Genomic DNA, 15,474 nt, shown 5'->3' with positions numbered 1-15,474 from the left:
GGAAGGGGTAAGTATTCCATCTCCAGTAGCTGCTCCGCTTCTTTTTTTAGTGCTTAAGTTTTCATCATTTACTTTAACTTAAGGCATCTAGTTTAAGTTATACTCTAAGTTTTAGTTTTAAGTGATTCTTAAATCTAAAATACGCCCTCTCTTACAGGCTCCGGCAGTAAGGGATACCGCACTGGCTACCCTGCGGGCCTGGGTCGGAGGTTTTGGCAAGAACGCCGCCAAGGGTCAGCCCTACTCCTCGAGAAGCGGTTAGCACTATTAATCTTCCCTGGAGGCAAGGCGACAGGTTACGTCGACCCAGTAGAGGCGGACCCGACTATCGCCTTCATCCAACAACAGCTGGCGGCCTCCTTAACTGAACAAGACCAGGATATCTCCACGGATGTCGCAACCCTGGATATTAATGTTGAACCGATGGTAGGTATAGACGACCTGTTGGTCGAGGTAAGTAAGGTGGGCACCCAAGGGTCGCCCTTGGGTGTGACTGTTTCTTCTACCCCTGCAACCTCTCCATCCTCCAAGGCTTTACGGGTGATGAATTATATACTCCTCCTGAGGCTTCGGTTAGACCTAAGGTCAAGGCTAAAGTGATGACCTTGACTAAGACGTCATCGTCGTCTAAGAAGACGTCCTCGTCTTCTTCCTCACGTAAGTCTCCGGCTCACAATCCCGGCCCAGACAGGTCTAAAGCTTCTAGCTCCGGCTCTAAGTCCTCAAAAAGTAAATCCAAGGAGAGATCTCGCACTCCGGCAGAATCACCAGTTCCGCTACCATTGGTTCCAATTCAGAGCCTCCCCTCCACCTCCGCAGCAGCTCCGGCTTTGGACTCCAATGCTGGCCTGTTGCAACAGGTGGGCGACCTAGTTGGGTCCCTAAAGAGTAGTATGGAACAATGACCTCTCGCCTGTCGGATAGGATCACTTCCCAAGATACTATTATAGCCGGGCTAAGAGAAGCTCCTCTAGCCTCTCCCTCACTTTCCAACACAAGTGGAACTCAGCTTCCTCCGTATGACTCACTTCCTGCTTTCTCTATGAACAACCCATGGAGAGTAGCGTCATACGCCCCCTTCCAGGACGGTCTCATCTCCATACCGGAGTTTGGAACTCGAAGAATAGAGGACTTCGAGTTCTACCCGGAAGGCCTACAGCCTCCTTCATAGGCTACGCAAGGCTCACGCCTTCGGCTATGGTTCGGGACGATAGGGTACCAAAGGAGACAGTCCTCTATTCACGAGACCAGGCTCAGAGAGAATGGCTCAGATGTTTAGAGGACATGGATTGTTCTAACACCAAGATACAACCACCTTTAAAAGTCCCTTTACCATTTTCACAATGGATGAGAGTACCCCGCTCCCGTCCTAACCAAGATAGCAAGGTCGACCATCTCAGCGGCCCAGAAGGGGGAAACCATGCCTCAGTTGAAAGAAGCAGATCCCACATCTCCGTTACTCCCTTCAATTGGAGAATTGTGGGAAGACTTGCCGAATACATTCTCAGCTGGCAAACTCAAACCGGACTGTGCTATGGAGCAGTTTGGTGAAAAGCTACCCCAGCTCCCAGATAGTCTTATTCAGGCTGAATTTGACGCAAAATCACGACTAGCCAGATCAATCAACTCTATGGCTATGTCTGAGGTAGCAACCATGGCCTATGGATCAGAACCAATTTTTAAGCTTATGACCAAAGCCCTGACTCAAACGGTGCAGTCAGATATGTTCGAGTTTGCCACTGCTAGAACGAATTGTAGAAGCCCTGTCATGCTAGAGGCAACCATTCGACATGAGCCGAATAGGTTACTCTCCTCTAACATCTGGGGCGCAGATCTCTTCCCAGAGGCTATGGTTAAGGAAGTCCAGGCAGAGGCTACGAGGTTGAACCAGAGCCTTAAGGACCGTTGGGGCCTTACGGCTAGGAGGAGGCAGACCTGACACCTAAAGGTAAGGGACAGAGGAAACCCAGGCGTTTCCAACCTTACCAGAAGAAGCAACCACGCTTTCCTCAACAAGTTCCAGCAGTGCCGTTAGTGCAGACAGCCCAACCTTCCACTTCTAAGGGTCAATCACAGCCAATTATGTGATATCCCTCAGCCTCAACCCTCTACCTCATACGCCATCTCTCCAGCTTACAATCAATCCTTCGAGAGTCAAGCTTCTCAGAAGTATGACCGCTCGGGTAAGGGAGGCAGAAGGTAAGCGGTCCCTTTCGTGGGGCAGAGGATCGGGAGACCCCTTTAATAGGGGAAAGCACGCTTCAGAGGAGGCCGAGGCGGTTACCAGAACCAATGAAGAACTTCAGGTAGGAGGGAGGCTGTTTCCCTTTCGCCACCGGTGGAACTTCAGCCAGTGGGCTCAGAGCATAGTGTCAAAAGGCTGGGTTGGAGCTGGTTGACGAACCACCTCCAGCCAGACCTTTCCGTCAACTTCCTTCCAAAGAATTGACAGAGTACGCAGAGGACCTCCTTCAGAAAGGACTATAGCGAGAGTCAAGAGATTAAAATTTCAAGGTCGCTTGTTCAGCGTGCCAAAGAAAGGCTCACAAAAAAGAAGGGTAATCTTAGACTTGTCCCGACTTAAACTTAGCCATCCGCTGCGACAAGTTCAAGATGCTCACGATCTCACAGGTGCGGACCTTACTTCCCCGTGGGGCCGTCACCACCTCTATCGATCTTACAGACGCCTACTATCATATCCCTATTGCAAGACACTTCCGTCCGTATCTGGGATTCAAGATAGGAGACCAGACATTCTCCTTCAAGGTAGTTCCATTCGGACTCAACGTGGCACCAGGGTGTTCACGAAGCTAGCGGAAGTGGTAGTGCAACAACTCAGATCGCAAGGGATTATGGTAGTGGCGTATCTCGACGATTGGTTGATCTAGGCCCCATCAGTCGAGGAATGCAACAAGGCTACACTGAAAGTGATCCAGTTTCCTAGAATCTCTAGGATTGCAAGAAAATAAATAAGTCCAAGTCAAGACTCACTCCAGAGTCAAACTTTCAGTGGCTAGGCATTCAATGGAATCTATCCTCCCACACTCTGTCGATTCCATCTACCAAAAGGAAAGAAATAGCGAAGTCAGTCAAGCAATTTCTAAGTCACAAACTAGCATCAAGGAGAGCTCAGGAAAGGATCCTCGGCTCTCTCCAGTTTGCATCAGTAACGAACGTCTTAATGAAAGCCAAACTGAAAGACCTAACCAGGATCTGGCGCTCGCGAGCAAATGTCAGGTCCAGGGACAAGCTATCCTCAGTGCCTCTGATTCTAAAGAATCGGCTTCGGCCGTGGGCAAAAGTCAAGAATCTATCAGTGTCAGTACCCCTTCAGTTCCCTCCACCAGGGATCACCATCCACACAGACGCGTCCTTAAGCGGCTGGGGAGGGTATTCCCAGGTCAAAAAGGTTCAAGGGATTTGGTCACTCCAGTTCCGTCAGTTCCATATAAACGTACTGGAGGCAATGGCAGTGTTCTTGACTCTAAAAAGGTTACACCCACCAAAGTACTCCCACATAAAGCTAGTCCTGGACAGCGCAGTGGTAGTACATTGTATAAACAGAGGAGGCTCCAAGTCACGTCATCTAAATCACGTCATGGTAGCCATCTTCTCCCTGGCAGACAAGTTCAGTTGGCATCTTTCCTCCACTCACATAGCTGGAGTGAGAAACGTCATAGCAGACGCCCTATCCCGATCAGTACCCCTAGAGCGGAATGGTCACTATTTACAACCACGTTCGTTCCAATGGATCCTTCAAAGAGTCCCCAGGGCTACAGGTGGATCTCTTCGCATCCCAAGCGAACCACAAACTACCGTGTTATGTAGCCCCCAACCTGGACCCTCTGGCTTACGCCACGGACGCCCTGGCTCTGGACTGGAACAACTGGGAGAAGATTTACGTCTTCCCTCCAGTGAATCTCCTTATGAAAGTATTGAACAAACTCAGGACATTCAAGGGTCAAGTGGCTCAGTAGCCCCAGACTGGCCGAAGAGCAATTGGTATCCCCTAATTCTGGAACTGGGCCTTCGTCCTCTTCGGATCCCCAGTCCCAAGCTCTCCCAGTCAGTACAAACGAAGACTGTGTTCGCTTCCTCAGGATTCTCAAAACCCTAACTTTATGGATTTCATGAAGTTTGCGGCAAAAAAAAAAGAGATGCGAATATGACCCTCAGAATATTCTCTTCTTGGAATCCGATAAAAGGGATTCAACTTTGAGGCAGTATGATGCTGCTGTCAAAAAGTTAGCAACCTTCCTGAGAGAGTCAGATATCAGAATCATGACAGTTAATTCAGCTATATCCTTCTTCAGATCCTTATTTGAAAAAGGTTTAGCAGCTAGCACGATTACGACAAACAAGTCAGCCTTGAAAAAGATATTTCAATTTGGATTTAACATAGACTTGACGGATACCTACTTCTCGTCTATTCCTAAGGCATGTGCTAGACTTAGGCCTTCTGTGAGGCCTACGTCAGTTTCATGGTTCTTAAACGATGTTCTAAAACTGGCTTCCGAAACCGATAATGACACATGCTCGTTTATGATGCTCCTAAGGAAAACCCTATTTTTATTAAGCCTGGCTTCAGGAGCAAGAATTTCAGAACTGTCGGCTTTGATCCAGAGATCCGGATCATATTCAATTCCTTCCCACAGGGGAAGTCCTACTTTCTCCGGAACGTAGCTTTTTGGCAAAGAATGAAGATCCTTTGATGAGGTGGGAACCTTGGAAAGTACTACCTCTTCCACAAGATGTATCCCTTTGTCCAGTTTCAACCTTACGAGCCTTTCTATCCAGGACCTCCTCATCCTCATCGGGGCCCCTCTTTAAGAGGGAAAAAGGTGGAACTTTATCCATTAAAGGCATCAGGCAACAAATCCTGTACTTTATTAAACAAGCCAATCCTGACTCTTTCCCAAAAGCACATGATGTCAGAGCAGTAGCCACCTCAATTAATTATTTCCAACACATGAACTTCGATGAGTTGAAAAAGTATACCGGATGGAAATCGCCGACAGTGTTCAAACGTCATTACCTTAAGTCCTTGGAAGCTCTGAAATTTTCAGCAGTAGCAGCGGGAAACATAGTTTCCCCTGACTCTAGTTAATTTGTAGTAGAAGATTCAGTCCTCCTTTCTACCTGCTTCACCCAACAGTTCGTCTATTCCTACCGTGTTCATTTACATTCACCTTGTGCCTTAGCTGCTTATGATGATGTAGTGGGTGCCCTATTTTTTTTGCTAGGGACACTCACAGATGATTATGGATATTGATCTCATGGATGTTACCCCCTTATTTTTATGCTAGGGGATACATCTCATTTATAATGGTTACGGGTTTTGTATACTTAAGTCTATACATTCCTTATATATTATCATTGTTGATTAATTTGTTCATTTGATTGTTTTAATTGCTATTATATTTTTGATACATGCCTTTACACAGATACCATTTTGTTACATGTAAGCCAATTTACCTCTGTACATATGTAAATTACCTTATGTTAAGAAACAGTTTAGAATTAAGGGTAATTTAAGCATATTTTTATTTTGTAATCACTGTGTATTTGTATCTTTTTAGCAATTATATTCTTTTTATATTTACTTTATTTTTTATTGAGACCTATTCTGATTTATTTTATTACTTTTGTTTACAATCTTGTGCTATTTCTCTGGTACGATTTCGCGCAGCGACACGAGCTGAGCCCGAAAAGATTTTGGGATTTTGACGTAAGGAAAAATCTATTCTGGGCGATTGGGCTCGTGTCGCCAGCGAAATCCCACCCTACCCATCCCTTCGCCCAAGATTGTCTGCTAACTTCAGGTGGCCACCAGAGGCGCAGCAGTCGGCAGCATGGGATGGAGTAGTAGTAGTACGAGCTGCTCACTCTGTGGGTCGGCTCTCCTCATGGAGGGTTTTTGTTGTGGGAGATTTCTATTGGTATTTGGCTCGTGGTTAGTGGTCTCACTCGCCTAGTGTTCATACCGACACCCATTCCCTTGGTTGGGGGTGGCGCGAGTCAGTTTATTACTGACCTTTTTTCTTTATTTTATTTATTCTCTGGTATGTGTTAGTACATTTACCCTAGAAATAATAGATTAAAGGATATTTATTTTCGCTGGGAACGACGACGAGCCAATCACCCAGAAATAGATTTTTCCTTACGTCAAAATCCCTTTTTCTTAACCCTTAAGAGCCAGGCTAAAAAAAAACATATACAGCACCCCAGGCCGAGGAAACTTTGAGATCGCCTAATTTAAGAAAAAAGGCAATGGAAAGAGGAAGATATGCAAATGCACATGGTGCGAGAAAAAAAATTCTAAATCTTCCTACCTTCCATGAAAAGTTGAAAATGACTATATTTACAACACCTTGTGGGACCTCTTTTACAAGATAATCGTAAATTTTACCAAGTTATGCATGCTTTTTCTAATAAATTGTTTTATTTTGTAAAATTATAATTACAGTTCACACAATATCATAATAGATAAGAACTAAAATCAGTAACAAACTTGTAGTATAATATTTACGTAAATTTACTGAGATTGAAGTTGCAGCAACTTTTCTGGATTATATATGTTTTCTAATATATTTCTTTGTACTTTTCTTTGCAAAATTACAATTATGTCTGACATACTATCATTAAAGATAAGAACTCAAACCAATAGCAACCCCTGGGGATATTTATGAGCAAATAAATAAAACAACATCATGGAAGGAGAGAAACAAAACATGCCTATTGAAATTGAAATCAAAACTAACTCATGAGCCATCTACTTCATTAAGCTGAGCCAGTCTAAAAGTTGCCAGTGGTGAATATATGGGTTATAGAAGTAATGGAACCTCTTTCCCACCCTATTCCCACAAATCAATGACACATAATATTGATGCTCACCACAAGCGAATCCATCTACCACCGATAACCTGTCACTCCTACTCATGAGGGCATCCGTCCATTAAGGGTTAAACAATTCTTAAGATGCAAATTCATGATTCATAAAGAGTCTCTTCCTTCCAACCTACTATACAACTGCAGAACCACCAGTTCCGTAGACATAGAAGAATAAGACCTGAATACAGAAGTTAGGGAAAAAGAGCATCCTTTATTGCGCATTGCTGGATACTTAACCACTACTGTGAGGCCTTTTGGAACTTTTGAGATTTGTCTGGTCAGATGACAATTGCTTTTGCTTGAAAAAGTTAATATCTGGTTAAATAAAAAATTAACATCAAAATCCTGATAAGCAAATTTCTCACAGAACAAAGAAACAAAGCAAATTTTTAGGTGACTTACATTAAATAATTTTTTGGCATGACTTTTATCCATCTTAATGTTCAACTGCTTCAGCAACGTACTGCATTCATCGAAATTCAGGGAGCCATTATTGTCCTTATCAGCTTCATTAAACTGTTCTCTTAACCACCTGGAGAAAGGTTAAACATTAAATAATACACATACTAGTAACAAAACTTGGACATTTGTATCACTCGTTCTTCTGTAAATGCATAAATTATTATTCGTACATCATAAAAGAATGCAGCTTAGAAAGTAATGGTATATTAATGATTTATACTTACTGTTAAGGGTAAAAAACCTTTGACTAATCCGAGACGCAATGTGTCTAGCCTTAAGCTCTTCATTTCATATAAAACAACCATATACTAAAGCAATTACGTTATCTTCGACTCACACAAGAAACGAAAATAAGAGAAACCAAGAATCGTGACACTTTATAATCCAAGATCTACAAAACAAACGATGCAAAAATATGAATTTTCAAAATAAAATTTATTATTTGGATACTTACCTACTGTTAAAGTTAGCTTATATCTCTGCGATGATCAGGTTAGTCAGCATTCTAACAAAAGATCAAATGGCTGCCTGGCTGACTGTCTAGTTCACCTGTTCTTCACCAGGTGTGATTTGAATGTTTTAGTTCTTGACTGAATTCTCCTTGACAGCACACTAAGTTGTGAGGAGGCTGGGTGGGGTCTACTTTAAAGTAGATAAGTATCCAAATAATAAATTTTATTATGAAAATTTATATTACGTGTATTTGGGATGAAGCTTACCTACTGTTAAAGTTAGCTGATTCCCACATTAAGAAGAGGATGGTTAGTGCAGCTAGACAAAAATCCGTTCAGCCAATTGAGCTAGAGGTTTCTTGCATGAAACCCAAAACAATTTTACCCTATCTAGAATCCTTTCTGGATCTTACTGCCACCAGAAACTGGATTCTAACCTGGGAGTAAGGCTCTCATACGTGTGCAGTGAGGAGCAGCCATATGGAGAAACAGAAGCACCATGAGGGGACCCCTGTGCCTGGGTCCAAAAGCCCTATAAAACAGCAGTCACTTAAAATAAATACCTTTATGATGTAAAGGTATGCTCCTAGACAAAATATGCCCCTTCATGCTTCCCAAGATATTAAAATCTGGGATTTAAACAAAAAACCTAAAGGATTCCTCTTTCTTCAGTTCAGGAAATAAGTACCCAGTACTAGTAGCGGACTAAGGGTTTTAGTGTTTTCAAACATGATTCTGCATATTTAAGGTGTGAGCAGACAAAACCAAATTGGACTTGTACTGCACTGCATTAATCTTATCCTCAAGCGACAAATTCTCATAACACTAAATGAAGTTACAATTGCTGCTCACATAATGATAACTAAGCATGGAGCTAGTTCACATGCACTTGCCTAATCAAATACATCACAGGACCTTGTTTCCTTTGACAGAGACATTCTATGCTTCTAAAAACACAAAACAAAAGGTAAACTTTGCCTCTTCCAGGCTTAATCTTTGACAAAGACATTCTAGGTTTTCTATAACTTCAAAACAAAAAGTTACTTTGCCCACCTCCTCTAAGCTTAACCATTGACAAAGACAGCTAGGTTTTCTAAAATGACAAAACAAAAGGTTAATTTTGCCTCTTCCAGGCTTAACCTTTGACAAAGACATCTATGTTTCCTAAAATAAAAAAACAAAAGGTTAACTTTACCTTTTCTCGCATTAACCTTTGACAAAGATGTTCTAGGTTTCCAAATCACAAAACAAAAGGAAAACTATCTCCTCCAGGCTTAACCTAACTAAGTTTTAATTGCCCCAACAGGACAGAAGTGTTTCCTCTTCTTTCACACCAAGGAGGTTAAATTGGAATTCTTAGTTCTCTGAAAAACATAGCCTTAACATCATTCTCAGCTCTAAAACAAAAAGATAAAATAGCATTCCCTTTACAAAAGCTTTAAGAAGAGTGCTTGCAATAAATTACTCTTTCAACTGCTGATAGTGCTAAATAAAAGAAAGTTTCATTTTAAATAATTCAATGGAACTCATTCCAGAAGGTCAAAAGAATCTGCAGATAAAATTTAGATCTGCGGCTAAACTCCACAGAGAGACTGGTAATGAGATGAAGGGCCTTCAATCTCAACACCTTAAGGTGCTGATCCCCAGTGAGATCTAAAAGCATATGACGAAATACCGAGGAAAGCAGTGTACTGTTGGTACAATACACCTACCATATTGTTAGTTGTTACATATGAGAGAGAGAGAGAGAGAGAGAGAGAGAGAGAGAGAGAGAGAGAGAGAGAGAGAGAGAGAGAGAGAGAGAGAGAGAGAAACATTTTTGCTTAGTTTTTAAATGTATTTTTACAGTATACAGTATATATTAGTTACAAATACATAATATGGGAAAATATGCCAGCTAGCTAACTGCCCCTTGCACTCAGTTTTCAGCTTTTAGGGTAATGGTTATTGTTTATAAAAATATTTAAGTGTTTACGGTTATGTGGTGTGGACAAGGTAGGAAGAGTATGGGTAAGGAGTTGCTGCTATACATCAATGTAGTTTTATTTGATTTTATTCGGTAGGGTCTTGGCTCTATTGTTGTGGATAATCAAAGGATTGCTGTACACTGAACTGTTCAGTATTTTAAATTATTACAGGCAGTCCCCGGGTTACGACGGTCTCTGGTTACGACGCTTTTCAATTATATTCATCAGACATTATTTCCAGGGTTATGACGCATGTTCCAGGGTTACGACGCATGTTCCAGGATTACAATGCCTACAACGCTCATCTGGCAGATGAAATATGACACCAAAAATGCAAAATAATCAATATTTGAAGGTTTTTTATTAAAATGCCATAAGAATGCAGTTTACATAGTTTTCATAGCACCCAAAGCATTAAAAGTAAGGTTTTCTTAGGATTTTTGACGATGTTCCGGCTTACGACGATTTTCGACTTACGACGCGTCTCAAGAATGGAATCCCCGTCGTAACCCGGGGACTGCCTGTATTGCTATTTACATAATAGCCTGTTGCTATAGTTTTACAATACATAATACATTAATGTATATATAGTTTAAATCAATACGTATATCCACATATACATCAAGTCTCACAATATGACCAATTATCAGCTGATGCCATACTCATGCACAATGTTCCATGCACTTTTCCATAGCATACATTCAGACAGCTGATGAACTAAGTTAAAAAAAATATATATATTTCTCACAGTTACAAGTACATATACATCATCTAAGTCTTGCCATGAAACCTTTTATCATTACCTAGGCATAGAAACTGTCAAAGAGACATGCACTGAATTTTTTTTATTGCTTTATAGGCTAAATGTGCGAGTGCACAGAGTAGACATGTAAACTGGATCTACTGATGATGTTACCATAATTTAACAATGCGCATTTTTATTTTATATTTTTTTATATTTTTGATGCATAAATGAAACAATCTCTATAAAATGACAAATTTTCTAAGACAATTTGTATTTTTCATGGCTACAAACCTGAGGTCTTAACAACAGGATAATTTCTAGCACCTAGCTGGATCCGGTTAAAATGCAGATGAAAGCAAGGAATCTTGTGATATCTGGCAACAAATGCGTAAATCGGGTGAAGAGTGGTCAAAGACCACCCACCTACGCCACTGCATCAGTCTTTCCCAACTCAGGATGTCTTAACAAACAAAGGGGCGGCTAGAGGTGGGCAGTATAATGTTAAGACCTCAGGTTTGTAGCTATGAAAAATACAAAATGGTCTTAAAAAATTTGTCATTTGTTCGTACACGAATAAACCTTCGGTCTTAACAATAGGATAGACTCATACTTGGAGGGAGGTACAAGACATCCTAAACTGGCTGGGGGCCTACCCACCAGTTCAGCTCCAGAAGAAATGACTTCTGGAGGGGGACTGAAGCCCGTTGAGAAGCTAGATAAATTGATAACTAACCACTCAGACCCTGAGTGATGTACAATGGTATAAGGGAGAATCATTGTATAGGGAAATAAAGAGAAACTTTGACTGTCCAATAGCAAACCAATACACCAGAGTTTGTTACTACTCCCAACTCCTCCTTGCCAAGGAGTGGAGCATGTGCTACCAAATAGAGGGTTTGATATTTGTATATTAAGCAACCACACTATCAGTATGACTACCTTACTAACCTGTATCAGACCAGTCCAGCGAATGACATGTCTATTCCTTAACCCGTCCGAAGGAAGAAGGAAAGGTAAGGTACAAAAGAAAGAAGGAGACCACCCAACTCATTCATTCTCTCATCCACACAATCATCTTAGGTAAGATACAAAAGTGCCCTGTTAGGGCAACTATGAGTTACACAACCTGTTGGGCAGCCACCACAGGACCCAGGGAAAACATGTCCATAGATCTGTGGGCAATATCATTAAGATAGAAAGAGGTGAACATGGACTGGCATAATCAAGTACCAGCGCTCAGCACTCTATGTACAGCAAAGTTCTTTTTGAAAGCCAGAGAGGGACCAATACCCCTATAGTCATGTGCTCTAGCCTGCACAGACGTGGTGGTGGAATCATTAAGAGCCAAGTATGCCTGTCTGATGGCTTCCCATATCCCATAAAAGATAGTATTCTTAGATACCTCTTTCTTTGTACGGCCTGTGCTAACAAAAAGTCTGCGGCAGCCTGGTCTAAGGTGCCGAGTCCTTTTAAGATAGCAACGCAGGGCCTGGACAAGGCACAACAAAAGCTCTTGAGCATCACCACCCACGAAGTCATTCAGTGATGGAATGGAAAACGAAGTGAACCTGTCATCGTGCACAGAGGGATTTTGGGTCTTGGCCACATATTCCGGGACAAATTTGAAGGACACCGACCCCCAACCCCTGGTGTGCTTCACATCATAGCTCAGACTGTGGAGCTCTCCTACCCTCTTGGAAGATGCCAAGGCCAGAGGGTAAACTGTCTCGAGCATCAAGTTCCTGTAAGATGAGCGACACAAAGGTTCATATGGACTCTTAGTGAAGCTGTTGAGAACCAAGGAAACATCCCAAGTCAGAGGCTTGAGCTCCCTAGAACTCGACTGCTCAAACCCCAGGACGATGAGACGTCGATACCTTTAAGGTGTAACACCAAACTCAGGGCTGCCCTGTAGCCTCTAATGGCAGAAAAGAACAAATGTTTCTCGTCTCTGAGGAAGGTTAAAAAGTCTGCTATTCACTGAATAGAGGTTGCGAGTGGAGAAAAATACCAATCACAGTAGATCGCCCATTTGCCTTGGTAAACTGCAGAGGTCGACTTTCTGAGACTGCTGGACATATACCCTGCTGTTCTCTGAGAAAAGCCCCTGGCTTGGAGGAGATACTTGATAGTCTCCAACCATGAAGAGACAGGGATTCTATTGACTGGTGGAACCTTTCTGCATGCTGCTGACACAGATGACGCCAAGAGGGAATTTCCCTCAGAACCTCTGACAACGACAGCAGATCTGGGAACCATTCCGCCTGAGGCCACAGAGGGGATACCAGAGTCATCCTGAGACCCTGTAAACTCATTAGTCTGTTCAGAACTTGACATCAAACAAAACGAAGGGAAGGCATACACCTCCAGGTTGTCCCAGGGATGTTGGAATGCATCCTCTGCTAATGCTAAAGGATCTGGGACCACTGAACAGAATATCTCCAGCTTCCTGTTGAGGCGAGTTGCAAAAAGGTCCAGCATGGGTCACCCCCAAACCTGGAAGAGCTTGTCTGCTACCACTTGACGAAGGGATGTTCCTAGGATCTGATCCCGACAACTGAGTTTGTTTGTGACCACATTCCGTTTGCCTGGGATATACCTGGCTGAGAGCTCTACCAAACTGCTGACTGCCCACTGGTGAACCTTGACGGTCAAGGCATAAAGTTGACGTGAAACCAGGCCTCCCTGCTTGTTCACATAGGCTACCACCATGGTGTTGTCCGACATGAGAATGACAGATTGACCCTCACCTTCTCCCGAAACTCCAGACCCAGGAAGGCTGCCTTCAACTCCAAGATGTTGATATGTTGCTGTTTGTCCTTCACACTCCACTTGCCTGATGCAAAGAGGCCGCCTAACTGAGCCCCCCAACCTGCGAGGAAGGCGTCTGAGAACAGAAGGAAGTCCAGTGGAAGAGAATGCAGAGGGACACCCTTCGAAAGATTCTGGTTGTCCAACCACCAACGAAGGTTCTCTCACTTCCAGAGACAGAGGAACCTTCAACAGGAGTGAGTCCCCCACCGGAGACCAGAATTCTCCATTGCAGAGACCGAAGATGAAGATGCCCATGAGGGACCAGCTTCTCCATGGAAGACAACACTCCCAGAAGAACCTGCCACTGATGAGCTGACTGATGTGGTTCTGACAGGAAGTCACGCGCTACCACTCGCAACTTCTCCAATCTCTGATCCGACGGAAAAACTTTTGCAACTGTTGCATCGATGACCATGCCCAGGTAGAGAATCCTTTGACTGGGTAGGAGGTTCGACTTTTCCTGGTTGACTACGATGCTCAGTTCCAGACAGAACCGAAGTAGACGATCCCTTCCTGCAGCAGTTTTTCCCTGGAAACTGCCAAGACCAACCAATCGTCGAGGTACCTCAGCAAACGGATCCCCTGAGCATGGGCCCAACTTGACCCGAGAGAGAAGACCCTTGTGAACACTTGAGGGGCCGTTGTCAGCCCGAAGCCTAAGACTTTGAACTCGAAGACCCTGTCCCCAAGAGAGAAGCGAAGGAATTTTCTGAACGTCGGATGAATAGGGATTTGGAAGTATGCATCCCTTAAGTCTATTGACAGCATGAAGTCGCCTTTCCTCACTGCTGCCAACACTGAACGTGGTGTCTCCATCTTGAACCGTGTCTTCCTGATGAAGTGATTCAAGATGGATAAGTCGATCACAGGTCTCCAACCTCCCGACGCCTTGGGCACCAAGATGTGACTGTAAAACCCCGGAGACAGACACACCACTTCCTCTATCGCATCCTTGTCCAGCATCTTCTGCACTTCCTCCCGAAGAGCCAAGAACTTCAGAGAATCTGGAGGATATGCCTTCCTGAGCTGCGGCTTCTCCGACAGAGGAGGAGAGAAGTCGAATGGCAGTAGGTACCCCACCTGAAGGACATCTACCACCCACTTCTATGCCCCATAACTCTGCCACTTGGCCCAATGGCCCGCCAGGCAACCCCCCACCAGTGGCACAGGAGAGGGAGAGGCGCCTGACCTGCCGACGGCCACCTTTACCTCTGCCCCATTGGGCCCCTTCTTGGTTTAAAGGAACGAGAGCGAAAGAGACGTTGGTCCTCTGACCTAGGCTGAATCGAACGGGAAGGCCCTGCCAAAATCAAACTCCTCGACGGCCTACCAGGTGACGATCTTCTTGACTGCTGCTGGACAGGGGGAGGAGGAGGAGCCAGACGTCTCCGACTTAGACACGGCCTGGTGCACCAGTCTGGTTCACCAGTCTGTCTTTGGTGTCAGCCTGGCGCCGGTCTATCGCATTTTCCAGCTCGGTCCGAGGAAACAAAAATTGGGACTCCAACAAATCCCCATTTCTCAATGCTAGCAAGGACTCTGTGTCAACTGGTCTCTCCATCCTAGATAAAGCCGTGTCTCTTCTCATCAGGAGAAGGTTAGCCCATACATTAACACTGAGGTGAGCCATATACAAAAATACCTTGCCTCCGGACTGCAACAGACAAGCAAGAGAGGATGCACTCACCAACTCTTCTTGGGACCTGTCAGAAGCTATCTAGGCAATGACCATAGATCAGAAGTCCAGCCAAGAAACCATCTGCAACATGGAGGCTGCCATAGATTCCAACACTGAGGCATCCTGTGGAGACAAGGACAGAGCCACCAACCTCACCTGCTCCAAAGTCAATCCCGGCTTCAAGCAAATGACATCCGGGTTAAGATGACGCGAAATAAAAAACGCAGAGTTTGTAGCATAGTACTTCTTATGTCTCGTGAGAGGCGGGGGTAGTAGCTTGGCAGAGCCCCTAGAGTGAAGCGAACCGTCCCGGTCTGAAACAGAGGCGTTAACCTTATGCAAGACCAACTGGACATGCCCCTATAAGGGAAGCTGAAAAGATGATTTGGGATCCTGCATAGCTCCCACCAAGGCCTCCAAGCAAAAAGGAGTGTAAGACAACCAAGCCTGAGTCCTACTTTCCAA

General features: G+C 43.9%; 1 protein-coding gene across 8 annotated transcripts in view; it reads right to left on the bottom strand.

Annotated features, from left to right (window-relative positions):
• The window catches only part of LOC135217861 (1-phosphatidylinositol 4,5-bisphosphate phosphodiesterase delta-4-like), a 329,361-nt gene that overhangs the window by 155,496 nt on the left and 158,391 nt on the right, over window positions 1–15,474 (bottom strand). For all 8 annotated transcript variants that reach the window (XM_064253878.1, XM_064253877.1, XM_064253874.1 and 5 more), the window contains one exon: window positions 7,294–7,423. In XM_064253878.1, the coding sequence (XP_064109948.1) occupies window positions 7,294–7,423 (130 nt within the window). The remainder of the gene's footprint in view (window positions 1–7,293; window positions 7,424–15,474) is intronic.

Source organism: Macrobrachium nipponense, chromosome 9 (genome assembly GCF_015104395.2).
Source record: "Macrobrachium nipponense isolate FS-2020 chromosome 9, ASM1510439v2, whole genome shotgun sequence".
NCBI lineage: Eukaryota > Metazoa > Arthropoda > Malacostraca > Decapoda > Palaemonidae > Macrobrachium > Macrobrachium nipponense.
Note: the sequence above shows the minus strand (reverse complement) of the source record. Positions and strands in the feature narration are given on the sequence as shown.